General features: G+C 35.1%; 4 protein-coding genes across 8 annotated transcripts; 2 read left to right on the top strand and 2 right to left on the bottom strand.

Moving 5' to 3' along the window:
* Window positions 1-597: 597 nt before the first annotated feature.
* Window positions 598-6,034, top strand: LOC136209113 (probable N-acetyl-gamma-glutamyl-phosphate reductase, chloroplastic). Of its 2 annotated transcripts, XM_066000493.1 has the most exons (15): window positions 598-808; window positions 1,740-1,798; window positions 1,891-2,052; window positions 2,503-2,613; window positions 2,708-2,794; window positions 2,933-2,983; window positions 3,075-3,146; window positions 3,479-3,598; window positions 3,959-4,019; window positions 4,114-4,194; window positions 4,359-4,438; window positions 4,534-4,623; window positions 5,129-5,257; window positions 5,351-5,485; window positions 5,629-6,034. In XM_066000493.1, the coding sequence occupies exons 2-14, from the start codon at window positions 1,745-1,747 to the stop codon at window positions 5,456-5,458; spliced, it is 1,206 nt and encodes a 401-aa protein (XP_065856565.1). In that variant the 5' UTR covers window positions 598-808; window positions 1,740-1,744; the 3' UTR covers window positions 5,459-5,485; window positions 5,629-6,034. The 2 variants fall into 2 exon arrangements, with proteins under 2 accessions (XP_065856565.1, XP_065856564.1); XM_066000492.1 differs by lacking the exon at window positions 598-808 and having other exon boundaries at window positions 818-1,798.
* Window positions 6,035-13,149: 7,115 nt separating this feature from the next.
* On the top strand, window positions 13,150-15,625 carry LOC136207963 (uncharacterized). 2 transcript variants are annotated; one of them, XM_065998819.1, is made up of 4 exons: window positions 13,150-13,435; window positions 13,799-14,230; window positions 14,637-14,867; window positions 15,244-15,625. In XM_065998819.1, exons 1-3 carry the CDS (start codon window positions 13,331-13,333, stop codon window positions 14,841-14,843), a joined length of 744 nt encoding a protein of 247 aa, XP_065854891.1. In that variant the 5' UTR covers window positions 13,150-13,330; the 3' UTR covers window positions 14,844-14,867; window positions 15,244-15,625. The 2 variants fall into 2 exon arrangements, with proteins under 2 accessions (XP_065854891.1, XP_065854892.1); XM_065998820.1 differs by having other exon boundaries at window positions 13,151-13,435; window positions 13,802-14,230.
* Window positions 15,626-17,003: 1,378 nt separating this feature from the next.
* On the bottom strand, window positions 17,004-18,365 carry LOC136209855 (B3 domain-containing protein REM9-like). Its single transcript, XM_066001457.1, has 3 exons — window positions 18,029-18,365; window positions 17,459-17,923; window positions 17,004-17,377 (listed from the first exon to the last, which is right to left on the bottom strand). The coding sequence occupies exons 1-3, from the start codon at window positions 18,137-18,139 to the stop codon at window positions 17,129-17,131; spliced, it is 825 nt and encodes a 274-aa protein (XP_065857529.1). The 5' UTR covers window positions 18,140-18,365; the 3' UTR covers window positions 17,004-17,128.
* A 4,592-nt stretch (window positions 18,366-22,957) lies between these two features.
* LOC136209387 (zinc finger CCCH domain-containing protein 1) lies at window positions 22,958-27,165 on the bottom strand. Of its 3 annotated transcripts, XR_010677517.1 has the most exons (6): window positions 26,817-27,165; window positions 26,081-26,137; window positions 25,104-25,936; window positions 24,835-24,989; window positions 23,317-23,491; window positions 22,958-23,201 (listed from the first exon to the last, which is right to left on the bottom strand). XR_010677517.1 is itself a non-coding variant. In XM_066000836.1 (4 exons), exons 2-4 carry the CDS (start codon window positions 26,112-26,114, stop codon window positions 24,885-24,887), a joined length of 972 nt encoding a protein of 323 aa, XP_065856908.1. In that variant the 5' UTR covers window positions 26,115-26,137; window positions 26,817-27,165; the 3' UTR covers window positions 24,649-24,884. The 3 variants fall into 3 exon arrangements, 2 of the variants coding, with proteins under 2 accessions (XP_065856908.1, XP_065856910.1); XM_066000836.1 differs by lacking the exons at window positions 22,958-23,201; window positions 23,317-23,491 and having other exon boundaries at window positions 24,649-24,989; XM_066000838.1 differs by lacking the exons at window positions 22,958-23,201; window positions 23,317-23,491 and having other exon boundaries at window positions 24,649-24,989; window positions 26,081-26,132.
* Window positions 27,166-27,894: the final 729 nt, after the last annotated feature.

Here is a 27,894-nt window from a genome sequence, read left to right as displayed (position 1 = left end):
GGTCAAACCACAATGTAGTTATTTATAATTAACCCCATATTATATGCAAATTATATATAAAACAAACCATCACTATTCTTTATTGTTTCTGCTATGAAGAAAAGAAAACCTGAACTTTAGCTATGACCACTGAAATTCAACATTTTAATATTATAGCTACTGAACTTTAATTTTTAACGGTATGACTATTGAATTTTATATTTTTAATACCGATAGTCACTCAATTCTAACTAACTTCTCAAAATGACTGTTAATGACCTCAAAATGAAAATATTCAAGAATTAAAGTTGCTCAGATATTTACTATGAAACCACATTTTTTACTTTTCAAAATAACATTTTTTTGAGCTTTCTCTTTAAAATTTCACTTTCTCCCTGCTAACCAAGCAACACCTAAATGATGTCAAATTTTTTTTTAAGAATTAAAGTTCCTTACAATATCATTAACTCTTCAACTTTTTTATTTTTGGATCGTCAATAATCCTTTTGAGGTGTTGAATGACCACGGTGTTAAAAAGTGTGAAGTTTCCTCACCATACCGTGAAGTTCAGTCGCCACACTGTTAAATGGAGTTTAATAGTGGCCATGGGTGTAATTTACCCAATTCTTAAAACCTAAAAAGAACAAAAGAAGACGCCAAGCATTCCATCTCCTCGCACCGTCGTTCCTCCATCCCTTCCGAGCGATCTCGCAGCGTCGTTCTTTCTCGCACCACTGTCGTTCCGTCTCGCACCGTCGTTGTTCCGTCTCGCACCACCGTCGTTTTACACCGCCGTCGTTCCAATCTCTCACCACCCTAGTTGATTAAAGTAAGTAGCAATGTCTGGGTTTGCTGATGTCTGGGTTTGCTGATGTCTGGGTTTACTGTCTTTATCTTTTCGTTCAATGTGGCTTGGATTTGGGTATTTTCTGTTTCAGCCATTGATAAACAGAGAGCTTTGAAATAAAGCAAGAACAGCTGCTACCTTAGTTATTATTGACTTTTTGTATTTAGAATGAATTTTAAGTTCCCAATTATTGAATTTTAAGGACCTATACCCAATTTTCTAAGGATTAATCCAATTTCTAGTTGTAATCCAATTTCTGTTGTTCTGCTTGTTTGGTAAAATTTCTAATTTGACTCTTTCAAACCTCTATATATAATGCTATCTAATATTTAATCATTAATACAAGGATAGCTACTCTTGATCTTCAACATGTTATATGATATAGGTCTTGATTAAATTATGATTAACCGTGGATTTATGGTTAACTAAACGAACGGTTAACCAATACGTTTGGATCGGTTTTGGTTCGTTTAATTTTATTACCTTATAGATCGGTTAACCGAACCGTGCCACCCCTAATCGCATCGGACCTATTTTCTTGGCAACTTGTCCAAAATTTTCTGCTATCTGCATAGACGGGCAAATTGTAAATTTTAGGTGATTTCTAATCTTAGCCCATCAAATAAAATGACTTCTCACTCGAATTCCATCACAAAAACCCTTTCACTCTCAAAATCTAGGGTTTTGGCAAGTTACTGTCATTTTGGTGGCTTCTGATAGGAATTAGGAAAAAAAGAAGCTGTCTTTCATTCTTTTTTCTTGAACTTGAGCCCCTAATTTCACTATCACTCAATAAAAGAGTCCAATTCCTACAAAAGCCGCAATCCTAACTTCTCAAAGTAAAACCATTGTACCATCTCATAAAGTTATACTGTACCATCCGATTTGTCCCTAACTGTACACTATTTGTTAGAGAAAATGAGTACTTCGGTTTTCAGTTCAATTTGCAGCAACAGAGGGTGCTTGTGGAAGGTCAGTGGTTGATGATCAGGATTTTCATTTTCACTAACTTCTTTTTCGTTTCCAATTTAAAGCGATACTTTTGAATGCGCATTTGAATTCAGGATGAAGTGAAATTTTCGAAGTTGAGAAAACGAGATGAATGCAGGCTCTATGTTGGAAGATCCACGGCATTGTCACCTAGAAGTCTAGTAATTAGAAATTCTAAGCAGGAAAAGGAAGTCCGAGTTGCTCTTCTTGGTGCCAGTGGTTATACTGGTGCGGAGGTTTGTGCAATTTTTCTGTTTATTATGTTTGCTTTTGTTTTTTTGTTGGGTGAGCTAGCTAGAGAGGAAGAAAGATGACCAATTGGTAAATTTGGTTTTAGGTAATGTTATTATGAGAGGAACTTTTCCTATTGATAATTGTGCTCATTGGTTATGATCATTAAGTTTCTCCTTGAAAATTTAGTAGACACTTGAGAGAAGTGTTTCATATTTTTAATGATCAAAATGCAAAACTTTGATACTTTAGGATGACAGATTGCTGTATATCTCTAATGCAGATAGGAAGTACAGATTTGAAATTTGCAAGATTCGAAGTGAAAAAAGAATTTCGATTCTAAATTTTCACAGTTGCGTATATATATTTTTATTTTATTTATTATGGGAGTTGCATCTGCTAAAACAAAACTAAGAAAAGAATTAGATGATATTATCCTATTCGTTTCTTATCAGATCATTCGACTCCTTGCAAATCATCCCTTTTTTGGTATTTCGGTTATGACTGCTGATAGAAATGCTGGCAAATCAATGGACTCTGTGTTTCCTCATTTTATCACACAAAAGGTATGACTTGGACATATACGTGTTCTTTTATGTCTTCTTTATCTATGAATATCATTCTTTCCTGTGTATTTTAATTTTTTTTTTTTTTTCCTAGGATCTACCTGTTTTGGTATCTACGAATGATGCAAGTTTTTCTGATGTAGATGCTGTCTTTTGTTGTTTGCCTCATGGAACCACACAAGTATGTTCTAGTTCCCGATGTATTTAAATCCATTTTTTTGCAATAGTTGAGGTCTAATGAATTTAACCTTTAATTTGAAAATTCTCAATGAGCCTTTTTGTTGCAATAATTGATCCTTTCTTCTTGTATGTGCTGCAGGAAATCATCATGGGTCTTCCAAAGGGGTTAAAAATTGTAGATCTCTCTGCAGTATGTTTTCAGCACCCTCAGTAGTTTGAATTGTTCAAATAATTCCAATTAAGGTTTGAACCAATAATTTGAAGTTCTAACAATTTATCAGGACTTCCGGCTACGTCATATTTCAGAGTATGAAGAATGGTATGGGCAATCACATAGAGCACCTGATTTGCAGGTGAGGTACCTCATATCTATCTCCCTTCTAAGTACATAAACTCTTACCTAATATTTCACAATATGAATAGATCTATATATGCATTTACATGTCTTGGAGAATATTTAATATGAGGAAGAAATAGACCTAGTTTCTCATGAAACTTTTAGACTTTAGGACTGATTAGTTTTTGAAATGTGAAACACATTAAGTTGATTGTGCAAGAGGAAGATGCTCTAGGATTATTTATTTACTTATTTTTATTTTTTTGTTCATCTCTTTCTTGAATGGTTGTTGTCCTCGTTGCAAATTCATGAATTTATTCAGATTGAGTTCTTTTTATGTGGATGTAGGGAGAAGCTATATATGGTCTGACAGAGATTTTCAGAGAAGAAATAAAAAATGCACATTTAGTTGCTAATCCTGGGTGTTATCCAACATCAATTCAACTGCCTCTTGTTCCTTTAATAAAGGTCTGTGTCTGTTTTTAAGTTCTATCATTTTTTTCTCTTGTATAATTGATTACTTCTCCATGTTCTGCTATGGGAAGATTGTTCTTGAAAATCATGCTACTTTCTGGCTGGAAATTTTCTTTTCATATGATCTCGTAATTTTAAAATATATCCAATTGTCATTTGGTAGTCATTTAATTACTCAGTTCTGTTAGTTTTGAGATATTGCTGCAGAAAAATCTTACCGTGTCTCAAGTCTGTCTTGTCTTATTATGTTTGATGTCCTGGCATTCTGATAATTCCAAACTGTGCTGGGGATTCTGATAAAAAAAACAGAAGCTCTTTCTTTATTGAATTATCAATGGAATCTGATTGTTGCAGGCTAATCTCATTGAACATAAAAATATCATTATTGACTCAAAATCAGGTGTGAGCGGAGCAGGTTCGTGTCTCTCCTCATCTTTACACCGGTAGTAAGTTACCTTTGCTACTAGCTTCAATTTCTTCATCGTCTTACTTGCTGGTGCATTGTGTAGGGCGCGGTGCCAAGGTGGCAAATCTGTATACTGAATTAACGGAAGGAATTATGTCCTATGGAGTTACAAGGCACCGTCATGGTGATCATAGAAACTGGGCCCTTATCTATTAGACAGCCTTATAATCTTTTGTAGTCTTTTATTAAGAATTTTGAATTCTCATATCAATCTTCTGATTTATAATCCAAATCTTGTCATATTGAGTTTTAATTTGAAGTAATATGGAATTTGATTTTGATATGCAGTTCCAGAGATTGAACAGGGACTATCTGATGCTGCACAGTCGAAAGTAACTGTCAGTTTTACTCCACACTTGATGCCAATGGTAAAAATCATTTCCATGGACGATGTAACTGATTCATTTTGTTTTCATGCTTACAAAAGAATGCATCCTTTAGCATCTCTTTTGCTATTCTTTAGACCCGTGGGATGCAATCAACTATATATGTGGAAATGGCTTCAGGAGTGACAACTGAGGATTTGTACAAGCAATTGAAGGTTTCCTATGAGGTATGTTTAACTGCTGGACATATCAGGACTTCATATTTCTGTTCAACAATACCACTGGTTAAGGAATAAACTGTTTTCTGTACCATCTGTGGAAACATATTCAACTATCAGCGGAACAGATAGAAGTTCATTCCCTACTGATTTTTGCAGATGTGTTTTTAGGTGCTTCATCTTAAAGTTAAGTCAGGAACTATATCTATGCTCAAGAATGCAGTGATAAATAGTTATCCCCCAAACCATTTTTAAATAAATGTTATAACAGTGTTAATGATATTTCTGCTAAACAAGTGATTTTCAGTGGTTTCTCTATTCCCATTTGTTTGATAGGCAGGACAGCCTGTGAAATCTCTTTTCTCCCTGCAGCTTGGCAGTTCAGGGTTGGATTTGAAGGGATTGTATTTGAGAGAGCACTGTTCATATGCATAATTTTTGTTTTGCTTTTGTCTATCATTTCTTTTTCTGATCAAGTTTTTGTTACTTTTTTCGCTGTTAACTTCTATCTCAGAATGAAGAATTTGTCAAAATACTGGAAAAAGGAGTTATTCCTCGTACTCATGATGTTCGAGGTTCTAACTACTGTTACATGAATGTTTTTCCTGATCGAATTCCTGGAAGAGCAATTATTATATCAGTGGTATGTATCAGTTACTCTACCATTATGCTGAACTTGGTTTGTTTTTCACATTGCATTAGCTAAGCTCTTAAAATCTTGAAAATGGTGGTGCAGATTGATAATCTTGTGAAGGGAGCTTCCGGGCAAGCTGTACAAAATCTAAACATAATGATGGGATTTCCAGAAAATACAGGGCTTGGCTACCTGCCATTGTTTCCATAACACCTTATAGTCATTACCCGTAAACTAGTAAGCATTTGTGGTCCACTGATTCTATACATAACAAAGGATCTTCTGGTGTGCTGAATTATATTTGTCTAATTACTCAGAGACTATTATTTGGTTACTTGGATCTCTAATCTAATCATCTTCTTCGGGATCTATCTTTGCAGAGAACCTATTCAGCTTAACTATGTTTTATTTTTGCGATACAACTGGTGTAGAGAGAGTGAGGAGTGTTGAGTTTTAAACTTCGGGAGTCTTTTTGGGTTGATGATAAAATGCCGTAGCAAATGACCGCACAATCCTGATGACAGAGTTTGTTTTCTTAATGGTTGTAAGATTTTATCGGAATTCTTTTAAGTAGTTTTGAGTTTCTTGTATCATGTTAAGAACTGAAATAGGTCTCTAGATTTGAAAGTCTTATTTATTCCTTTTGAACTGGTCTGTTTTTCTTTCTGCCATCTTGAAGTAGTATCTTTGTTAAGACCAATTTGAATTCAGATAACTTGGAAGACATAGTCTTTCCGAAACTCCTATACAGTGCGGAATAAAAATGTTTTAGATGCTTGATGTCCATTTAAGAAATGTTATGTTGTTCGTGTTGAAACTGTGGGATGGGAATGTAATAGAGATTCCAGTAATTTGATTTAAAGTTGTAGACTTAACCAAATATAAGCTTTACTTGGTTGCTGCTATTGACCGGTGATAAAACATACACAATAATGATTTTCACAGCTGCTTTGGATTTTTGTCCAAGACCAACAACAACAACAAAGTTTTAGTCCCGAAATGATTCAAGGTCGGCTAACATGAACAATCATATAAAATCGTGAAATCAAGTCGTGTCAGCGATACAAATTCTCTCCCTCCACTCTTTCCTATCCACAACCATATTTTCCTCAATCCCCAATACACTCATATCACTCTTGATCACCCTCTTCCAAGTTTGCTTAGGTCTTCCCCTACCTCTCACCACTACATCCCTTTGCCACTCTTCAGTCCTCCTAATCGGCGCATCAAGCGCTCTTCGACTTACATGGCCAAACCACCTTAGTCGGTTTTTCCTTATTTTATTCTCAATAGATGTAACCCCTACTTTTGTCCTAATTATTTCATTACTCACCCGATCCTTTCTCGTATGACCACACATCCATCTCAACATACGCATCTCCGTCACAGACATCTTATGAGTGTGACCGTGTTTCACTGACCAACACTCCGTACCATATAACAGTGCTGGTCTGATTGCCGTGCGGTAGAATTTTCCCTTCAATCTATTTGGCATGCCGGGGTCACAAAGGAAACCCGTAGCACTCTCCCACTTCGCCCAACCAGATTTAATCCTATGAGCAACATCTTCATCTACTTCTCCATCCGTTTGGATAATAGATCCTAAATACCGAAAGCAATCCGATGCCTGAACAACTCTCCCATCTAGTGTGATTGTCCCTGCCTCCCTACTCCTATCGCCGCTAAACTTACACTTCAAATATTCTGTCTTACTTCGGCTCAGCTTAAAGCCTCTAGATTCTAAAGTTTGTCTCCATAGTTCCAACTTCCTCTCCACGCCTTCTTTCGTCTCATCAACCAACACAATATCATCTGCAAACAACATACACCATGGTATACCATCTTGAAGTGAACTCGTTAGTTCATCCATAACGATGGCAAAAAGAAAAGGGCTTAGTGCAGAACCTTGATGCACTCCAATCGTAATAGGGAACTCTTCAGTCTTCCCAACACTGGTGCGTACACTCATGCATGCTCCCTCATACATGTCCTTTATGATGTCAACATATTTCCGCGAAATGTCTTTCCTTATTAGGGCCCACCAAAGTACTTCCCTTGGTACCTTATCATATGCCTTCTCCAAGTCAATGAAAACCATATGCAAGTCTTTCTTCTTATTTCGATAGTGCTCCATTAATTGTCTCATTAGGTGGATGGCTTCCATAGTTGATCTTTCCGGCATAAAGCCAAACTGGTTTTCCGAGATCTTCACCGTCCTCCTTAGCCTTTGTTCGATCACTCGCTCCCACAGTTTCATAGTGTGACTCATTAATTTGATTCCTCGATAGTTGGCACAATCTTGGACATCACCTTTGTTCTTATACAACGAGATTAGAATACTTTTCCTCAATTCGGATGGCATCTTATTGTTTCTCCAAATTTTGTTGAAGAACGTCGTCAACCATTCGATTCCTCTCTCTCCCAAATATCTCCAAATCTCAATAGGGATGCCATCAGGTCCTACTGCTTTCTTCAATCTCATCTTATTTAATGTCATTTTGACTTCACCCTTTTGAATTCTCCGTATGCATTCACGATTTATCATATCGTGAGGGATACTTATATCTCCAACCTCTTGTCCAAGCTCTCCATAAAATAAGTTATCAAAATAGGACCTTCATCGTTCCTTGATATCCTTATCTCCAACTAGGACTTTTTGGGCCACATCCTTCACACATTTAACTTTTCTGAGATCTCGCGTCTTCCTATCTCTCATCCGAGCAATTCTATATATGTCTCTTTCCCCTTCCTTCGTATCCAATCTTGTGTACAGATCTCGATTCACCTTTGCTCTAGCATCTCGTATGACCTTCTTTACTTCCCTTTTAGCCTCTTTGTACTTTTCGTAGTTCTCATCACTCCTGCACTTCCCTAATATTTTATAGGATTCTCGCTTACTCTTTACTGCTTGTCGTACTTCTTCTGTCCACCAAGATGTGTCCTTACCTGGTGGCATGCTACCTTTAGATTCCCCTAGAACTTTCTTCGCTACTTCCCTTATACTATGCTCCATCTTAGTCCATATCGAATCTATATCTAAATCCATATTACAAGTCCAAATATCTTTTTTGGCCATCTCATCCACAAATTTTTGTTGATTCTCCCCTTGCAGTTTCCACCACTTAATCTTAGTCTCTACTTGTGGTGTTCGTTTTCTCATACATCTCCTACTTCGAAAATCAAGCACCACTACTCTATGTTGGGTTGTCGTACTCTCACCAGGGATCACCTTACAATCAATATAACTCTTTCTCCAAGCACTCCTTACTAGGAAGAAGTCAATTTGGCTCGCATTACCGCCACTCCGATAAGTCACTAAGTGGGATATTCTTTTCATAAATCATGTGTTCATGATACTCAAGTCATAGGCTGATGCGAATTCCAAGATAACATTTCCTGCTTCATTTTTATCTCCAAAACTATACCCTTCATGAACACTCTCAAACCCATCTCGCCTAGAACCTACGTGTCCATTGAGATCACCACCTAGTACCATCTTTTCATCGCTAGGAACCTGTTGCACCACTTCCTCCAAGTCCTCCCAAAAAGCTTGTCTTATAGAGACATCTAATCCTATTTGTGGCGCATATGCACTTATGACATTCACAACCTCATCTCCTATCACAAGCTTAACACTCGTAATTCCATCGCTCTTCCTAGACACCGCTACTACATCATCAATATACTCCCTATCAATAAGAATACCTATCCATTTCTACCCTTATCCTTTCCTAAGTACCACAATTTATAACCCCAATGAGCTATCTCTCTAGCCTTGGCTCCAACCCACTTGGTTTCTTGTAGGCACATTATATTTATTCTCCTCCTCTTCATAACATCTACAATTTCAGCTAATTTTCCTGTCAAAGAGCCTATGTTCCATGCCCCAAAGCGTAACCTATTACCCCTACCCATACCATTACCGTGGACTAGCTTATTTACCCGCAACCCTTGCATATTTGACACCACCCCCGGGTCTTGGGGTGGCGCGCCGCTTCGGGGCGACGACCTAGCAACCCTTGCATATTTTCGCTACACCCGGGTCTAAGAAGTGCAGCGCGTCGCTGAGTAGGGAACGCCCCCACAATATTCATATTATGGTTCATGTCATAAGATGTGGCTAAGTTTTACGCTGGCCGCCACAAACCTACCGCAACCCTCCTCCTTTGTCCGGGCTTGGGACCGGCTGTAAATGCCACCAAGTGACCCTCACAGACGAAATTATTTTTGTCCAAGACCATGTCTGAAAAATGTTAATGATGTTACAATACGTTATATGATTATTATATTATATCATAACAATTAAAGAAGTCTTAATACATTAGGGGGGATCCTTGCATTTGTCTGATTGGCTACCTGAACTTAGCTTAGTGAATTCATTTACAATAGTTCTCTAAACTTGTTTAAAGTGACGTATTACCTTTATGAAATGATTACAATGATCTATTGTACTAATCTTCTGAATTTGCTTAACTTAATACACATTTTAACTTATCTAAATTTCTTTTTGTTTTGTCATGTAAATTTATGGTGTTGATGAGACATTTTAAATAAGTTTAGGAGGTTTACGAGATATCCTGGTTAATAAGATAATACCTTAAATTTCTTTAAAAAGTACTATTTCTATTAGGATAAAGTTTAAATTTGTTTTTCATAACGTACAAATATATCTTTAACTTTGAAAATATACCATTCTGGCCTCAATTTCCAATTTGGAGCAGCTTTGGGTCTAGATAATGGACTTGTTTATGGTTTTCGTTTCTTGGATTTCAAATTGCTTCAAATTGGAAACATAAGAACAAAATTGTACGATTTTGATATATTTATACTTCTAAAAAACGTTAGCTCTCCGGAAAGTACAAATATACTTGTAAAGTAGTAAATTATACAATCTGGCCCAATTTTGCACTATACATGAGAACTTATAAACGAGACTCTTATTGATCCAGGTTGGAAATATTAAGGGCAAAAGAAACAAATTTGTAATTTATGTTCATTTGTTTGTTGGAAAATATTGGGTAAGGAAAAAAAATTCCGGTGTTTGACTACAACAACGAAAATAAGTGGTCGATGATTGTTGTTTTCAAAAGAGTAAGAAAAAATAAAGTCGGCTTTCAAAAGGTATATAACAATATTTTACTTTTTATGAAATGGCAAAACATTTTTCTTTATATATTTTTATGTTTATCAACTTAAAATTTCTTATTGATTTATACAAACAAATAATGGAAAATCAAAAAATTATTTTTCAGCACAATATTTTCTGACAAATAAATGTGGTCTTATTCTATTTCTTTTTGGCGGATATAAAATAAAGATAATATAACAGTACTCCTTTCATCCGTAATAAAAAGTGATGAGGAGTCAAGATCCACATTCGCTTGTCGGGCTACCTGCGCTGAGAACGGTTCTTGGAATACGCTCTCACGATCAAATTAGTGAATGATAAGGTGTAGAAAGAGAGTATAGTGAGAGAAAGATTACCCCTATTATAGTGCATGATCAATCTTATTTATAGGTTTTGGGTGGAACAGTAGTAAATGACTTGAGTACCTCCGGAGTCCTGGGCTTGTTAAAGATGAGCTTTAAGGGTGTGTGGACCTGATGAGCTATCCGATATCGAAGGGTAGTAGATGAGCTCGATGGTGGCATCCGAAGTCGAGACAACTCGGATGCTTCATCAAAAAGTAGGCATTTTAAATAATAAAATTTAGTTGAAATAGTAATTTAAATACAAATTAATCATCTAGGAAAGTTTTCAAAAAAGATATCATCTAGGAAAGATGAAATGGGGGTTATTATTTTGTCAAATTAATTAGATTAATAAGTTAAAAAAAAGTGATAAAAAAGATTATGTAGCTTTTCAATACTTCCAAATTGATAGTTTATTATGTTTATTAGAGAGAGAAAAAAAAATTAATAACGAGTTTGGTAATTTTATCGTTCTTCTTGAAGAGAAATTAATGAAAGCCAACAACAAAAAAATAAAGGGAAAAGTACAAAAATAAACCTTGTGGTTACACCAATTTTCGAACAACACCCATGTGGTTTAAAAGTTTGTAAAGTGGTGCCATGTACTTCATTCCGTTAGCAAACACATACCAAATTGACTAACGGTGTTAAAAGTCAAAAGAAAAAGAGTTAATTTGGTCCTTATGTTTATTTATTTTTATAAATTAACCCCCTTATTATCTAATTATCACAAACAAACCCCAAAATAAAAATTAAAAATCAAATACACCATCTTATCCCTCTCTCTTTAATTTTTTATTTTTCTTCTTTTTTTCTCTTTTCTCTTTGTTAATTTCTCTCTCTAAAATCAATTGAATTTTTTTTTTTTTTACTCAGTTGTCTTTGTTAGGATTGTTGATGCTGAAGAAAACTTAGGTGAAAGTGAAGTTGGAGAAGCTCATCGGAACAACTAAAGCTTACAGAAAGCAAAACAGTTGCAGTTGAGTAGAAGATGGACTTGGTATTCTTTACTTTACAGCTTGGGATGACAAAATTCAAGCTATTAAGAAGGTGGAGTTCATTGATGTGTAAGTCAAGCTTATCTATTTTTCAGGGAATTATCACGTTTTATTGCAGCAAGTAAGCTTCATTGCAAGATTGATAAGGTTGCAGGTGTCCTTGAAACGAACCGCCCTGATGCAAAGAACGCTCTCTACCAAGCCACAATCAAGCAGTGAGACTTCTTATTAAACCGGATTCGGAAACTTTCCCGTGTCATTGATCTGTGAAGTTCATGTGTTTTTTCTTCCAGTTACGAATGCTATCAAAATTTGAGGTGCTTAAAGAAAAAATGGATTTAATGTTGTATGTTTCTAATGGTATCAAATCTGATACTAGAGAAGTTGTTGCATCACGGAGCCCAGACTTCATGTTGGATATCTTTGATTCATTTGATTTGATATTGTAAATGTATTAAGATTTAAAGATTTGATTCATTCAATTTTTTAGAAAGAGATGAAAATTTAATTGATTTTAGAGAGAAATTAACAAAGAGAAAAAAAAAAAATTAAAGAGAGATGGAGAAGATGGTGTATTTGATTTTTAATTTTTATTTTGGGGTTTGTTTGTGATAATTAGGTAATAAGGGGGTTAATTTATAAAAATAAATAAATATAAGGACCAAATTAACTCTTTTTCCTTTGACTTTTAAACCACAATTTGGTATGTGTTTGCTAACGGAATAAAGTACATGTTACCACTTTGCAAACTTTTAAACCACATGGGTGTTGTTCGAAAATTGGTGTAACCACAAGGTTTATTTTTGTACTTTTCCCAAAAATAAAAGGGTAATTAATTTATTAGTCCTTATATTTTGATAAAACATATTGTTTAGTCCCTGTATTTTCAAAAACACATGGTAAGGTCCCTAACCTTTTTCTCAGTGAACTGTTTAGTCCTTCCGTCTGTTTGTTAGATTTTTTACCGTTTATGACTTCGAAAATGACTAAATTACCATTTACTATTTACCTTCAAACTTCAGAAGAGGAAATCCAATTTAGAAGAAGAAGCTATTTGTATGGAAAACAAGAAAAAGAACAGACCCATTGCTTACGAATTTGAACGATTAAGAAGAAGAACACTCAAAGTTGATTTCAGATGCATTGGAGTTTAAAGGAAAAGAAGAACGTAAATCCAAATTGACTAACAGAATCTTCATGAGAGTCTAACGGAATGGACTAAACAGTTCACCGAGAAAAACGTTAGGGACTAAATAGTTCACCGAGAAAAATGTTAGGGACTTTACCGTGTGTTTTTAAAAATAAAGGGACTAAACAGTGTATTTTGTCAAAATATAGGCACTAATAAATTAATTACCCAAAATATAAATATGGAAATAATATAAATGGCCATGTGGCAGCGTTTACGTACGTACCCACGCCAAATCCCTGTAGTCACCAGTAGTGGATCACGACCTTCAATCCTGCTTAAACCCCTCCGTCTGAAGCTGAACCCGACGCCAAACTCCAACCCAGAATAAAGATCTTATCTTTTCCTGGATTCAATTATGAAATTATCAATTTTCAGCTATTAATTAATCGTTTAAGAATTTCATCTTCAAGTTTATAGAATATGGCCTCTCCATATGCCTCCTATTCATTATTTTCTTCCTCCCGTCTCCATACATCGACTCAATTGGCTCTCAGGCATATTTCCCCTTCCACCCATGGACCCAAGGTAGGCTTATTTCTGTCTTTCTAGTCAATTCTAATACCGTATTTTTTCTAGGGATTTGTTTTTCTAGTTTCATATATTTGGAATGCCCAATTATATATTGTTACCTTTTAATTAGAGATGTGGGGTTTTGATTGAGTTTGATAGATTTATATTCCTTAATCTTGTGTAGATTATTGTTGTTTAGATTAAACAGAATACACATATGCTGTTTTTTGAGTTACAATCATATAGCAAATGCATTAGAGATTTATCAGAAAGGTGTAGATTTTTTACTGAAGTTCAAATCTAAGCACACATATGACATATAATGGTAGAATTGAGCATTTTACAGCCTTCCTGAACTATTGAACCTCTTCCTTGTAGCAGGGACTAGCACTAAATTTTGAACAGCACACCGGCATTTTCAGCGGTAAAAGAAATGGGATTAATGAAAAATCTAGACTGAATATCTCTTGTGCAATGAATATGACAGCAGGACAGTCCGGTGACCCGGAGAAGTTAAGCTTTGACCGTCTTATGAACAAGGCGAGAAAATTGTGGGACAGTTCTCCTCAGCCAGTTAAGAGCTTCCCGTGGAATAGAGCAATGGAGAACTTCATTCAACTCATACTTGATCTCACCGTGGCAGTTATCAAATATTTGTGTCTGCCAGTGCTGACGGTTACCTCCCTTAGCGAAATGTCATATTGTGCACATCACAAGAAGCTATATTTTGTTCCTTTTCCACTCCTTATTGGTGTTGTTGTAGCTGGGGTCTTACAAGAAACCATCTTGGAACTATCTCCGCTAATCAAGGTTGAAACTTTACTTAAGAAAATGCAAACTAACTTCTTAAGAAATTTGAAAGCTTTTAGCCTGTAGACCTCGAATAATTGAAATTCGCAATTGTCCAATTCTTTTGTGGTCAGTAGGTGTCTGATAGTTGCACTCCGGAGTTTGATTTATGCGAGACATTGGGATTACCTGTTTCTTTTTCTTTGGATCTATACAAAATGTCCTTAAAAAGGGCCATATAGAGTTGTCCTAAAATAATTTATCCGAGGAAAACGAGCTCCCTCCCTCTCTCTGCTAATTGAAGAATGTTTTGTTATTTTTCTTTTTGAGTTGAGTCTATCTTATCTGATCTGTTTTGCTGTAGATACACAACACTATAATTTTTCTTTGTATTTCTGTTATAGCTTATTTCCCATTAAATTGGCAGGACGCAGAAGTTCCATGGCATCTGATATCAATTGCAATATTTTTCACATTGATCAAATTTCTGGGTCCATATTACCCATTTTGGGGCCGCATATTTATTCCACACTTTGCAAATGGGGTGCTATGGAGAGCTGCATGGTCTGCATTTTTGTGGTCTAGAAGACCCAGAAAGACATCAGAGGAAAGTACAGTCGAAAAAGATGCCTGAGATTCTGAACAAACGTACTTTAAGGTATACAATCATTCACTATTTTTAGTTGAATGCATCTGCATCATTTATAATGAGGCAATGTCTTATAAATCATGAAAATTCTAGTTGGGCGCACAGCTGATTTTCACATATATCACATGTCCCTTATACTACTTTTATCTCCTTTCGTGCTTTTGATTGGCGGATCTTTTCTATGGATAAGCGGGATGTCCTAGTGCAGAAAGCTTCTTGCATTGGGGGTTTTAAGAAAGGGTTGAGCATTAGGGCCTCTTAAAATTCAGGACATTTTTGTTAGAAATTGTTGTTGAGGTGTATATATGAACTTGTGCTGATGCAAGTATGAAATGTTTTTCAGCATTTCCATATATATATTTAACTGTTATTTCATACTTTCCAGTGAATCAAGATTGAGTTTAGACATTCTTTCTGTCAATTCAAAAGAAAAATACTCACAGCGGAAGGTGATTTAATTGAAGACTGTGTATTGATGTTGATGATGATGAAAAAGAAAGAACGAAGAAGAGGACGACAAAGAAGAAGGGATGAGTGCCTTGTTCTTCCTTCCATTTCATTCCTGATCTTTTGGGATGTTTGAGAGCTGAAAATCAGTGTTTTTGTTAAGCAATAGCATCCATTGATTCTTCTTAAGCTTTGGATGTACTAATTTTATGCAAAATGAGATGAGATGTATGCTAATCAATCACTTGATTCATATATAGGATCAATATTTTTCTAGATATTAACAAGTTCATTTTCATGTCTTATTTTGATTGTTTCCATACCGAAAAGTCTGAAAAGTTAATTTCTCGTGGACCAAGAGACGAACACTCTTTAAGAATTGAATTACTCCATTGTTAACCAAATTTTATGCTACTTGTAGGATTAATGTAAATAAGAAAACCATGCTGTGTATAATCAATCATCTATTCGTTTTTCTTTCAATTCTTAAAATGCCAATATTGGATGATTTTAAGAATTTTAATTCAAATCTTAGTGTTTAATAAAACTGGCTCAATTTTATTGAAATTCCTTGGGGATATGTTGAGCAATTATATTGATCAAAACTCAATAAACAAAGTCAGTACCAAAACACAGGTTTAACTGTTTAAGCAAATTACTAGAAGCAACAAAACAAAAACAAACAACCTATTTTTATTACAGAAAGCAGTCACTTCTCTAAAAAAAAATTACTAACTTGCTCTAGAACAGTGCAGCAGTAGCTATGTTTCTACAAAGCAATGAACAGATACACTTCCGGTTCAAAATAGTTGTGTCTTCTGTGGAGAGGTTGGGAGCACAACTTTCACTTATTTATCGATTGCAAGTTTGCAGCGGATAGCTGGAGGGAAGCAGGAATTGCACTAATTGATACCCGTGCTGAGGTATTCGCGGAATGGGTCTCCACTATGCTGCATGATTCCCACTCCTGTTCGAGCAAAATCAAGTTCTGCTTGGTCTTGTAGGCTATCTGGATGCAGAGAAACAACTTCTGTTGGAATGGAAAATGGATGCCAGCGACTACTACAGTATGTAAAGCGTTTGGTTTTCTGCAGGATTATAACGCTGCAAACTGTGAAATTGGTGGAGGCAGCCAGTCTTCGAGCTCCTCAGGTGGGAGGCGGCTGAAGATCAACATTGACGCTGTGATACAGACGGGGAACAGGAAGGTTGGCTTCGAGTGTGTTTGTCGTAATTCACAGGGTGCAATAGTGGCCTGCTGGTCTCGGTGGGTGCGTGTAAGATGGTCAGTGCCGGTGGCAGAAGCAATGTGCTTGAAGAAGGCCCTTAAAAACACTGGCATGGGAGCTATGACGATAGAAATTGATGCTAAGCAAGTCACGGATGCCTCGAAGAATAATGCTATAGGGATGTGTCCGCTTTTGGGGCAGCAATTCATGCCTGCAAAGCAGCTGAAGCTGCGTGTCAAGATGCATGTGTTACTATGTTAGAAGGCGGACCAATATGGCCGCCGATGTGTTAGCTAAAGGCTTGTTCTTTAGGCCTAGTCCGTCCTTTTGGGACTCAGCTACTCCATTTGTAAGACATATAGCTGAGGTTGATGTAATCGGTATTTCTGGTTAATAATAGTTCATTTTCCCTCGAAGGAAAAAAAAAAAAAAAAAACCAATACCAAAACACAAACCGTCTAAGCAAATGACCAGAAGCAACAAAACAACAACAAAAAACCTATTTTCATTACAGAAAGCAGTACACTTCTTTAAGAAAATCTTACTAACTTGCTCTAGAACAGTGTAGCAGTAGCTAATACCAAATATGTGTTTCTACAAAGCAATAAATAGATAAACTTTGAATACATTCTTCTTAACAAGCTCAAAAATACAAACATCTCTTTCTTTGAGGCTATTCTCCTCGATAAATGTCATCCATCCTCCTCCAATAACCAAACGTCCACACTTTTTCCGTTTAACCGACACATCCCATTTCTTTCCATTACTGAGTTCAAGTGCAATGTACTCAGTTTTAGCTAATGGTCTTGCCATATGTTTCCTGGAAAATTCCGTTGGCACATACTGAAATAAACAAAGAAAATACTACAAGTAAGTATATCACCAAACACAAACATTTTCATATTTCCTTGAATAGCTTCTTACCACGATACGATGACTGAAATTATGATCTTTGAGCATAATCTCGAAATGAGGCTTTTTAGATTTGAAATGTCTCGGAGAAAGAATGTTGTTCTCGTTCCTATATTCACAATTCATAATTGTTTTCTTCTTTGGATGTGGAGGAGGAGGAGGAGGAGGAGGAGGAGGAGGAGGAGGAGAATCACAAGTATGAACATGATTTTGATTTTGAGATGGATATGAAATCTCACAGCAGCTCAGGTTGAATATGTGAAGGGTGAAATCAGACATACCCTTATAGTCGAAGTATAACTGATGTCCATGTCTAAGTGAATAGTATCTAGAAAATTCATGGAAGCCATCATCCAACCAAATGTTTTCCCCAATTCTTTCAAGCCCTACCTTCCAAACTCGGCCATCTGATACAGTGAGTTTGGCAATATCTGAAAGCTTATTCCTGTACTTGCTGAGAAACTTAAGTGGAAGACTCTGCAATAAAAATCTCAACTTTATTAAGTCAAACATCAAAATTCCCAAAATGAGAAAGCAGAAATGAAGTTTTCAGAAGTGTGTTAAAAAGTAGAGAAGCATTACGAGCATATTTTGTTCAATGTTAGGTTGAAGAATGATCTTGAAGAATCTTGATATTGTCTCCTTCTTTGCTGATCGCCGGGGAGCCATATTGATTAGCTCTGAAATGGACATGTAGAAAAGGCTGAAACTTTATATAGAGATGAAATTAAAATTGGTTTTTCTGACATTCAGATTTGGTAATTAGGGTTTTAGTAACTGTATGGCATGTCTTTTTGCGTGGTGCGTGATTCTGTTTCAGAACAAAATAAATTACTAGTACAGCATTTCACTGTGTCCTGGAGGATATTGCATAACAGACTTCAACGGTATAATAAACAGATTTCTGACACGTGTCTTCTGTTTTTTCTGAATTTCTTTCCAATGTTGTTGGGCTCTTCAAAGATGGCGTTTATATCCGCTTTCAATTCGGAGATCAATGGCGGCTATCTTTTTATTTTTAATTTTTTATAATCAATGGCGGGTAATTTAATTGTATTTTTTTTGGAAGAGAATCATCCCTAACCATACTGGAATAGAAACCGAATCAAAGTAGCAAGCGTAAGATAAAGTGTGCCTAACAATTGCATGAGCAGCTTCGTTTGCTTGCTTAGAGACAAAAACGAATTTAAAGTCTAAATCATGGGCTAAAATATCTTGAAATTCCTCAATTATACCTTCTAATTCTGAGATATCCTAATTGATGTTCAACGAAGTGAGCCACGCCAAACTGTGACAAAAAGCAATAGCTTCCACTATCCCTGAGTCAAAAACCTTGTATAATGCGAGCTATACAATGATATAAACTCGCCCTCCTCGTTTTTGATAATTGCGTCTAAACCAGACTGATTGACAACAGAAAAAACAAAGTCATCGACGTTGCATTTCCACCATCCTGATGCCGGTCGTACCCACCTAATCTGCCTGTCCTGAGTCGGAGACAACGGCTGACCCACTCCCTTTCCGCCACTTTCGCCCACATCCATGCAGTAAACGTGCGCTGGGCTGTCTGCTTGAGAACAGCTGCACCTCCCGTCCTAAATAAGACTGTTCCGTTGAGCCCAAATTACCATTGCCCGATCCGTCGCACAGCTGCTATCAGTACCTCCTAGAATCCGCAGGTCCCGAGCAGCCACTTTCTATACAATCCCAACGAGCAGCCGAGTATGGGCATTCAAAGAATAAATGTCTCCGTGTTCAACATCAATTCTGCACATCGGACAAGTAATAGGGACTTAGTTGTATTTTAATTTGCAAATAACTTCAGATCAAATAAATACATTGTTATGCTAGGGTATGGTTAGAATTTACTAGTTGATTATTTAATTTTATGTTTTTTTGAAGGACAATGTCTAAATTGTTGATATTTTGATAAAGGGATAAGGTGTAAAAGATATAGAACAATTTTACTCCTAACGTTTGAAATGATGCAATTTTATCCCTAATCATGGCAGATAAGAGCAATTTTACCCTTAACATTGATAAGTTTGGTCAATTTGAGAAATAATTCATCACATTGTCTTCTCATTCATGAATTTTGTCATCACATGCATGTCATTTTATCACTAATTAGTAATAGATCATAAATATATGATTAAATGTAAACAAAAAATTTTAAAAAAATATACTGTATTTTGTATGAGTTAAATAAAAAAAATCAAATATTTTAACGAATTTAAAAATATTAATCTCTAATTATATTATTAAATCATAAAAAATATCATATCTTCTTTTTAGAACCAACAGATATGCTGCTGAATAATGAATAAAATATCTGTGTTTTATAATTATGTCTGAAATTGATCCAATTTATCAACATCAGGGGGTAAAATTGCTCTTGACTGCCAAAGTTGGTGATAAAATTGCTCATAATTATAAAGGTTAGGGGCATTTTTGCAATTTATCTTTTGCTAAATTATTGTAAATCTAAACATTTAGACATGGTTGATAGTAAGGTTAAATCTACATTTTATAAAAATGATTAGGACAAATTTTGGACATTGTCTTTTTTTTTTTAATTTAATATCATTATTTGATCGATTAATAAGATAATTTTGTTGTAATAATTTTAATTAATTGAAATTTTGATTAATTTAGGGTTGTAATGGAAAAGATTAATTGATGAATTGAATATATAATTTAATGTATTTTTGAACCTAGTATTATTATTGAATTGTTTAATTAGTTGTGATGATCTTGATTGACTGAAATTTTGATGGATAGATATTAAATTGAAAACATTAATTGATAAATTTAATATTTAATTTAATTGATGAATTAGGGATATAAATGTATTGTTTTGTATCATATATCTAGATAGTATGAATTAAGTATAACTTAATAAATTCATTGTGTTTATAAATTTATTTCCAACATTCTCTTTTCTCGCTTTTTCTTCATTTTATAGATAGTATGAACTAAGTATAACTTAATAAATTCATTTTGTTGTAAGACGCGCGGAATACATTTTCCATATTTAGTTTACATTTTTTTTTTTTGGAATTGAGTGATCAATTGATTATAGTTTACGCAAGTTGAGGGGGTTATCAAGATATTTTGAAAGTTCTTAGCCAATTAAGTTTTTTTTGGACAAGTTCAGGAGGCAAATGATGTATTAAGTCATTCATATTTGTAAAAAATGATGTATTAGAGCTATCTAAGGCTTCTAAAATACTGGAGCCAATAGTGATCCAGTATATGTTTTCTTAGTTATAAAGGATAAAAAGGGAAAAAATATCTAAAGTTGAGTCAATTTGAGAAATAATTTATTCACATCGATATGTTGAGTCAATTTGAGAAATAATTTATCAAATTATCTTCTCCATCATGAATCTTATCTTCTACTTTTTATCACTGTAACAAATCACAAATATATGAATAGAGGTGAAAAAAATTAAAAAATATATTGTACTTTGTAAGAATTGGATAAAAAAAATCCACCAATCCAAACATTTCATTAAATTTAAAAACATTAATTTCTAATTATATTATTAAAATCAGAAAATATTTAAAATCTTTTTAAGAACTATCTTATTATAAGTTAAAATTGGTTTAACTTACCAATTTTACAAGTAAAATTATCTTTAATTATCAACGTTAAAAATAAAATTATACCAGGTGTTACAGTAAAAATCAATGTTATAAAACTCAAACCAAAACGACCGGTTCGACCAATTGAACCGGAAACCAACAAGATTACCGGTCCGAATTGGACTGGTTTGTTGCATTTGCAACAAACCAGTCAGAACCGAAGTCAGATCGGAAACCGATGGTCTGACCGGTAACCGGAGTGACTCCGGTTTAATTAACAAATTCATCCGCAAATGGCAAGCACTGCTTGCAATCAAGCCACTTGCTCGACTATTTCATTTATACTGCATAAGTATCCTTGGCTCCACTCATCTTTCCGATGTGGGACAATATATTGTTGGAAAATTACCAATAAAATCCAGCCATTTTTTATTTTTTATAGAAACAGCCACAATTCTTTATAGAAAGCAGTTTTTTTCATTTTCTTCAAAAGGAAGCAATTTTTTTATTATTTTTTTGAAAGGGGACCAAATAAACACACTTGATTTCAATATCTTATTATTATACCCTAAATTATATATAATTTATCTCATGTCAAGTTGATGTATTTGATTATATATAATTTATAAAAAAATATTTCAAATTATATATATATATATATATATATATATATATTTAATATATATATTATTTATTTATTACATCATCCGATTCGACTAATCCGAGTCATCCGATCCGACCAAGTGACCCTTGACCCAATTATAAATCCGGTTTGATGTCCGGTCCGGTTCTGATAACATTGGTAAAAATAATATTAAAAAAAAAAAGAATGTGTGACGATTATCTGTAGGTAATTGGTCCACAGCATTTATAATGTACTTCAAATGGTCAACTGAATTCAGACCATAATTTTAGCATGCTGCATACAATTCAATTTTGGAAATGAAAAAGGACGATCTTCTAACTATAATTTCGTCAATTTGTTAGGCTAAATTGCACCTATCATCTAGACATGGGCTGAAATTTTATTTTTCGGTACTGCAGGTATAAAGGTTTTCAAATTGACATTTTTTAAAGGTGCTATTTTGGAAAACGTTTTCAAATTGACATTTTTTTTTAATTTAAGCTCATCTAGAATTTAAGTTAAATTTTATTTTTAAAGGTTTTCAAATTGACATTTTTTTTTTTGCAGGTATAACATTTAACAGTCTTTAACAGCTATTTCACAACCGTCTATTTTTCTTAATTAACTTTAGCCTTTGTTTGGGAGTTTAGAAGTTAATGGAGGTGAGAGTTAAAGGAGGTAATGGAAAGGGAAGGGAAGTGATGGAATGGAAAGTTAAAAGTTAACCTTGTTTGGGAGTTTATAGGATGTAAATGAGGTTAAATGTTTAACCTTGTTTGGGAGTTTAAATATGGAGGGGAAGGAAGGTTAAATTTACACTGCAGAGACAAGAAATTTTAAAAAAGTTTACGTTACTCCCATTAACCCCCAATTTGGAGGTTAGAGTTTGGAGGTTAGAGGAAGTAAAGATTTAACCCCATTAACCTCCATTTACTCTCAAAAAATAACTCCCAAACAAGGTTAACTTAATACTTAACCTTCCATTACTCCCATTTACTCACAAGGGCTTAGTTTTCGTTCCACTTCATAACCTAATTTATTCTGTAATGTTTTGATTTCAAACAGCCATATTTTTGTGTATATAACACATTGTCTGCATCTTTTTCTTGGAAAGAGTTTTGCAAGTTCAAAAACATACTGCTACATAATACATTTTTTCTGGTAATTACAATTCTATTGTTCCACAACTTTTAACGTTGAGTGCACCACTTTATAAGTACGTTGTGCTAACATTAGAAAGCGACCTAATTTCCCGATATCACCGCGGTCTTCCGACAATCACTTTCAAGACAGTGACACATCCACGACACAACCTTATTTCATTCTTTTAATTCATTTATATTCTCTATTTCCAACAATTTGAAAACGGATGACATTCAATCTTCTATCCTAGAAGAAGTCATTCCTGGCCTATCCAAACTTGAATCGATTGACGACATAAATTACAAATGTTGGTCACAAAAACTAACCATGTCCTTTTCCAAGATGCTCCTACTAAACCCAACACCAATGTCACACTTCTCATCACAAAAACTACTTCACCTTCAACAATCACCAAATTTAAAAAAGACAACAAAACTGTTAAAGATCATTTGCTTAATCATATGTCCAATTCATTGTTAGATATTTTTATTAATTAGAAGTTCAAGACTATTACCGTTGATCCAAAGTCAATGCCCCCACACCACCCTGCTAAAGCTTTAATTTGTAATATACAAGCATTGCTGATCCGGTTTGATCAAATTACAGAGCCCCATGTCTATAGAGAAAGGAATCGTTGTACTGACTTCATGGTGAATCATGCATTTGAATACCTCATTGGTATGAAGACCCTACAACAAGCTCCGAGTAATATTTGTCAGTAGTAAACTAGAGGATTCTTTGGGAGTAACCTTCCCCGTTTGATTGCTACCTAGTATGACCATGCTTTGTTTTTTCTTTTTGTTTTCGTCTGTTGTCTGTGTTGGTTAGCTTCCTTACATTAAAAAAAAAAAAAGGGCGGCCCGGTCGCATTACGCGTCCCCGCTGAGCGAGGGTCCGGGGAGGGGTCCCACCACAAGGGTGTATTGGGGGCAAACCTTCCCTTGCCAATTTAATTGGCAAGAGGCCGCTCCTAAGACTCGAACCCGTGACCTCTGGTCACACGGCAACAACGTTTTACCGTTGCGCCAAGGCTCGCCCTCTGGTTAGCTTCCTTACATTACCAAAAAAAAAAAAAAAAACTATGAACCTCTTAACACTTTCATGACGGAAACCATACCTGTTCCACCTTTTTATCACCTACTAATCAAAGTCAAATCTTCTAAGGAGGTGTTTGGTTGCTCTTTTTTCACCTCCTGTTGTCTATCACTTCCAAATGAAAAGTTTTAGATGTTTGATTAGGGATTTCCGACAAACAAACAGAACTTTTTTTTTGTTACTCCGCTCAATTAATTGGCAGATGCATGTATTCGCTTGAGAGACTGGCGGACGCAGCTAAAAATACCCTATGTCAGAAATAACTCTACATCTGCCATAAACTAGAAAATAGTTTTACTAATTTACCACAAATGTGCCATTTTCCCTGGTTATACTGCCAGTGCAACATAACTAACTCCCTTTCTAACTAGCACGATTTAGCAGAGTTTCACCCACTATGATTTGATCCAGATCAAGAGTCCTACGATTTCTGTTTTTCAATCTTTTCTTGTATACCTTTGAAATATGTAAAACTTACACACGTGTTATAACATATATCTAATCTATACCTGTACCTATTATTTAGCTGTAATTAAGGTCAATAAAACTGAAAATTTCCAACACCAAACATGCAACCCTAGATACCAGGACAAAATCCATTTGTGTTTACAGAGTAATTATAATGTTGCTAGCATCAAATGCAGATTATGATGATGAAAACTAAATAACAATATAGAATAGTGTTATTTTTTAGTTTTATCTTGTTTATTAGGTTGAAATGAAGGTTAGAGATCTCTATCACCCGCTACTATAAGACCCGAGGAATCAAGTTTTAATATAAGAAGGAAGACATGATATACTTAGGTAACATATGCATCATATTTCAAACCATTGTCTCAAATGGTTAGCTTATATTTCCTTGAAGAGACAGTAAAAGAGCTTTAAGAAATCGTATTACTAACTATATTAAGAAGAACTTCAAAAGATAGTGACATACAACAAATTTTGCATTGTCGGTGGCTGCATGATCTCAGTTCAAAAATAATCTCATTTACGATCTTCTGCCATCTTTTTGCGTATTTCATGGGCTGTGTTGAAAATGCCTTGCGTAGGTTGGTTGCACACAAAGCACTTCTTGTTCTTCGTGTGGTGCTGCAAGTCAAAACAATGGACAGCGGTTTACTTTCCAGAAAATAATTGAAAAACACTATGCAACGGAATATAATTTTCATCACAAATCATAGTCAAAAGCACAATGTTGCTTACCTTCAAGGCACAATGCTCACAGAAATAGTGCTTGCATTTTGTCACAACAGGATCCACAAAAGGCTGCCTGCAAATGAAACAAGCAAACGGTAATGCATCCTCATCCTCATCCTCACCCTCAATGCCTTGGCCTACATCATCGTCAAGCTCTCTCAATGCCAAATTTCTTTTCCTTATCTTCTCCGCCTCATCCCACTCCTTCTCCAACTGCCAACCGGGCTTATAATCCCCACGATCGTGCATGAATTTACATGCATCTCCGTACCCACAGTAGCCTGTTTCTTTGTAATCTTTGCATATGTCTGGCTGATAATCAAACCTGGCCGACACCCTAATGTGAGCAGATGCCCTAAGAGGACCATGAGATCCACCAGCCTTTTCACTTGAAATTGTTTGCTCTCTGCGAAAACCAGCTTTATGGTCGGTATACCCATGAATTCCTTTATACAACTTTTCACCACCAGAGCTTGGTTTCTTACCCTTCAAAGCCTCATCTGCATGCTTAAGAACTCTCTCACGGATGGCCCGAGAATCTCTTGAGAATTCAGTCTCAGTTTCTAGAGTTGCTGTCGCTCTACTATCATTCTGAACTTGGATTTCCTTTGAAGACTCAAATTGAAAAACATGTCGATCAGGTTCCACATTGGATTCAGCAGATATAGAACTCTTTGTAGGTCCAGTCGAGAAGTAAAGCTTATTGTCATGCTTCGGGGCTTTTTTCTGATTGTGCAATAAAGAACTTTCAGTTTTTGAATCCTCATCGTCGTCGTCATCCTGAATATTTCTCTTCCTGATGTTCTTGTTCTTCAATGGCTTTCTAAAAAAATTACACACTACGAATGCCAAAGAAATAAACCTTGTCAAAGCTATTGTAATAACAAAGGAAAAGAGCAAGAATGAAGGGACAAAGTAAAGAATAAGTTAACAAAAAAAAAAAAATGCAAACAAAGATAAGAGTTCTAAGAAGAGGATTTTACCTGTTTCAGGTTGTTGAGATCCTGAATCTGCCATATTAAAGGTTTGAGCAAGCTGTCCTGCAAAGCCAGTAAATTTGTAAATGCATTAAACAAAGGACTAATTAAAATGTTATATAGAAAAGGAAAATAAGGAAAAGCTAAACAATGCAGAAACAAACAGAGGCAATAGGTGAAACAACGCAAGCAAAGAAAGTTAAAAAGAAAATTTATGGCTCAACACATAGACCTGAATCTTGAGTGAATTAAAACAAGAAAAATAGTTGAAAATTCAATTGTATAAATTGTAGTACCTGAGAGCACTACCTAATGAGACACCTTATCCCTAGAAATGCTACACACACCGGAATAGTAATCAATCAACAACCATCAGACATGGTAATATCAGAACCCTTTCAAAACTATATCATCGCATCACCAAGTAGAAGGCCTTCCAAATATCTTTGGAAATTACGGTAGAGCAAGAGCTTCATGTGATTATCCTATATTCACCTATAACTTATTGTTTTTCTCCGTGAAGAAAGAGAATTATGTATAGAAAGGAAAAAAAACCTTTATAATCGGCATAATAAGATGCTCAAGCCTCAATCAACCGAATGAAAGTACACTTTCAGTTCCCTTAAGAATCCAATTTCATACATAAAATCAAATTATTAACAAACCTAAAATCACTTCTCATCCAAACTAATAACTGAAGTAAGATATCGAATCAAAAAGCTAGCAAATGCACAATTTATACCTCAATGACAAAAGTTACAAGGAGAATCTCAGAGAACGCAAAGAGGGAAGGGTGAGAAGTAATCCAGGAATAAAGCAATTCGATGCTTGCTCGACAAAGGGATCGATTAGCTCGCAGAAAGAAACTCAGGAAGTTAGAATCCAGACTCGAAGCGAGCAGTCAACAGCGAACCGACGTGAATGGGGCCGGCGGCGACTCTCTCAGGTACCGGTTTTAACCTCAACGGCGGCGACGAGGGTTTCAATTTAACGCCTAAACAACCTCGTTTTGGCCTCTGCAGTTATCCCAATCCGACCTATCCTTGTTTGGTTCGATATATCGCGGTTAAAGGTTCAAATTAGAAGTTAGACAACTATGAATTTAGCTAAACCTCAATAAATAAATAAATGTGTTCGATAAATGTAATAACCTCGTTTATATAATAAATTCTTTTGGTCCCGACTTGAATCAGTGGATTAAAGTAATAATCTCGTTAAATGCATTAAGTAATAAAAATATTTAAATCCTTAAGGCTCCAATGAAAATATAAATTAATAATTATTGAATTACATAAAAAAATATATATATATATAGACCAAAACCTTTTAATCAATCAACTAGAAGTCATTTCTTTTGAAAAGATACATCTATAGTTGATTATTTTTTTTTTCCACTTAAACCAAAATGAACATTATCCTTACTTTTTGTAGTGCAAACACAACTTCTGGTATATTTCGCTCATGTTGTAGCAAGTAGTTGTTTAAGGTGACCATTGCTTGAAAGGCCTCTTTTGATTATACATTTACGACAACGCAACTATCATCTGGCTCTGAATCATTTCCATCATCATTGTTCATTATTGACTGAATAATTTCTTCGTCTGTAGGCGATTTCATAACTGCATCATTCTCGCTAGGATAGTTTAACAGATGTTCGACATCCATCACATTTCTATAGCATAAAATAATAAATATTAATTTATCGATAAATGAATAATTTATTCATTTATCGATAAATAAATAATCTCGCTTAATGAATATTTTTTCTCGGTCCCAATGATATGCATTTATCGAGGTTTGACTGTAGTTCTCAAATTACT

The sequence above is a fragment of the Euphorbia lathyris genome, chromosome 10, assembly GCF_963576675.1.
Source record: "Euphorbia lathyris chromosome 10, ddEupLath1.1, whole genome shotgun sequence".
Lineage (NCBI taxonomy): Eukaryota > Viridiplantae > Streptophyta > Magnoliopsida > Malpighiales > Euphorbiaceae > Euphorbia > Euphorbia lathyris.
The sequence above is the reverse complement of the archived record's forward strand: the minus strand, read 5'-3'. Positions and strand labels throughout refer to the sequence as shown.

Excerpts from the sequence above, each read along its gene's own strand:
- LOC136209387 (XM_066000836.1), bottom strand. The coding sequence starts at position 26,114 with ATGGCAGATTCAGGATCTCAACAACCTGAAACAG. Across the intron at positions 25,937-26,080 it reads ATCTCAACAACCTGAAACAG|TGTGTAATTTTTTTAGAAAG; the intron begins GTAAAATCCTCT and ends TGGCATTCGTAG. Across the intron at positions 24,990-25,103 it reads GTGAGCATTGTGCCTTGAAG|CACCACACGAAGAACAAGAA; the intron begins GTAAGCAACATT and ends TTTGACTTGCAG.
- LOC136209855 (XM_066001457.1), bottom strand. The coding sequence starts at position 18,139 with ATGTCCATTTCAGAGCTAATCAATATGGCTCCCCGGCGATCAGCAAAG. Across the intron at positions 17,924-18,028 it reads ACATTGAACAAAATATGCTC|AGTCTTCCACTTAAGTTTCT; the intron begins GTAATGCTTCTC and ends TTTTTATTGCAG. Across the intron at positions 17,378-17,458 it reads ATTTCAGTCATCGTATCGTG|TATGTGCCAACGGAATTTTC; the intron begins GTAAGAAGCTAT and ends TGTTTATTTCAG.
- LOC136207963 (XM_065998819.1), top strand. The coding sequence starts at position 13,331 with ATGGCCTCTCCATATGCCTCCTATTCATTATTTTCTTCCTCCCGTCTC. Across the intron at positions 13,436-13,798 it reads CTTCCACCCATGGACCCAAG|CAGGGACTAGCACTAAATTT; the intron begins GTAGGCTTATTT and ends TCTTCCTTGTAG. Across the intron at positions 14,231-14,636 it reads AACTATCTCCGCTAATCAAG|GACGCAGAAGTTCCATGGCA; the intron begins GTTGAAACTTTA and ends TTAAATTGGCAG.
- LOC136209113 (XM_066000493.1), top strand. The coding sequence starts at position 1,745 with ATGAGTACTTCGGTTTTCAGTTCAATTTGCAGCAACAGAGGGTGCTTG. Across the intron at positions 1,799-1,890 it reads ACAGAGGGTGCTTGTGGAAG|GATGAAGTGAAATTTTCGAA; the intron begins GTCAGTGGTTGA and ends ATTTGAATTCAG. Across the intron at positions 5,258-5,350 it reads GAGCAATTATTATATCAGTG|ATTGATAATCTTGTGAAGGG; the intron begins GTATGTATCAGT and ends ATGGTGGTGCAG.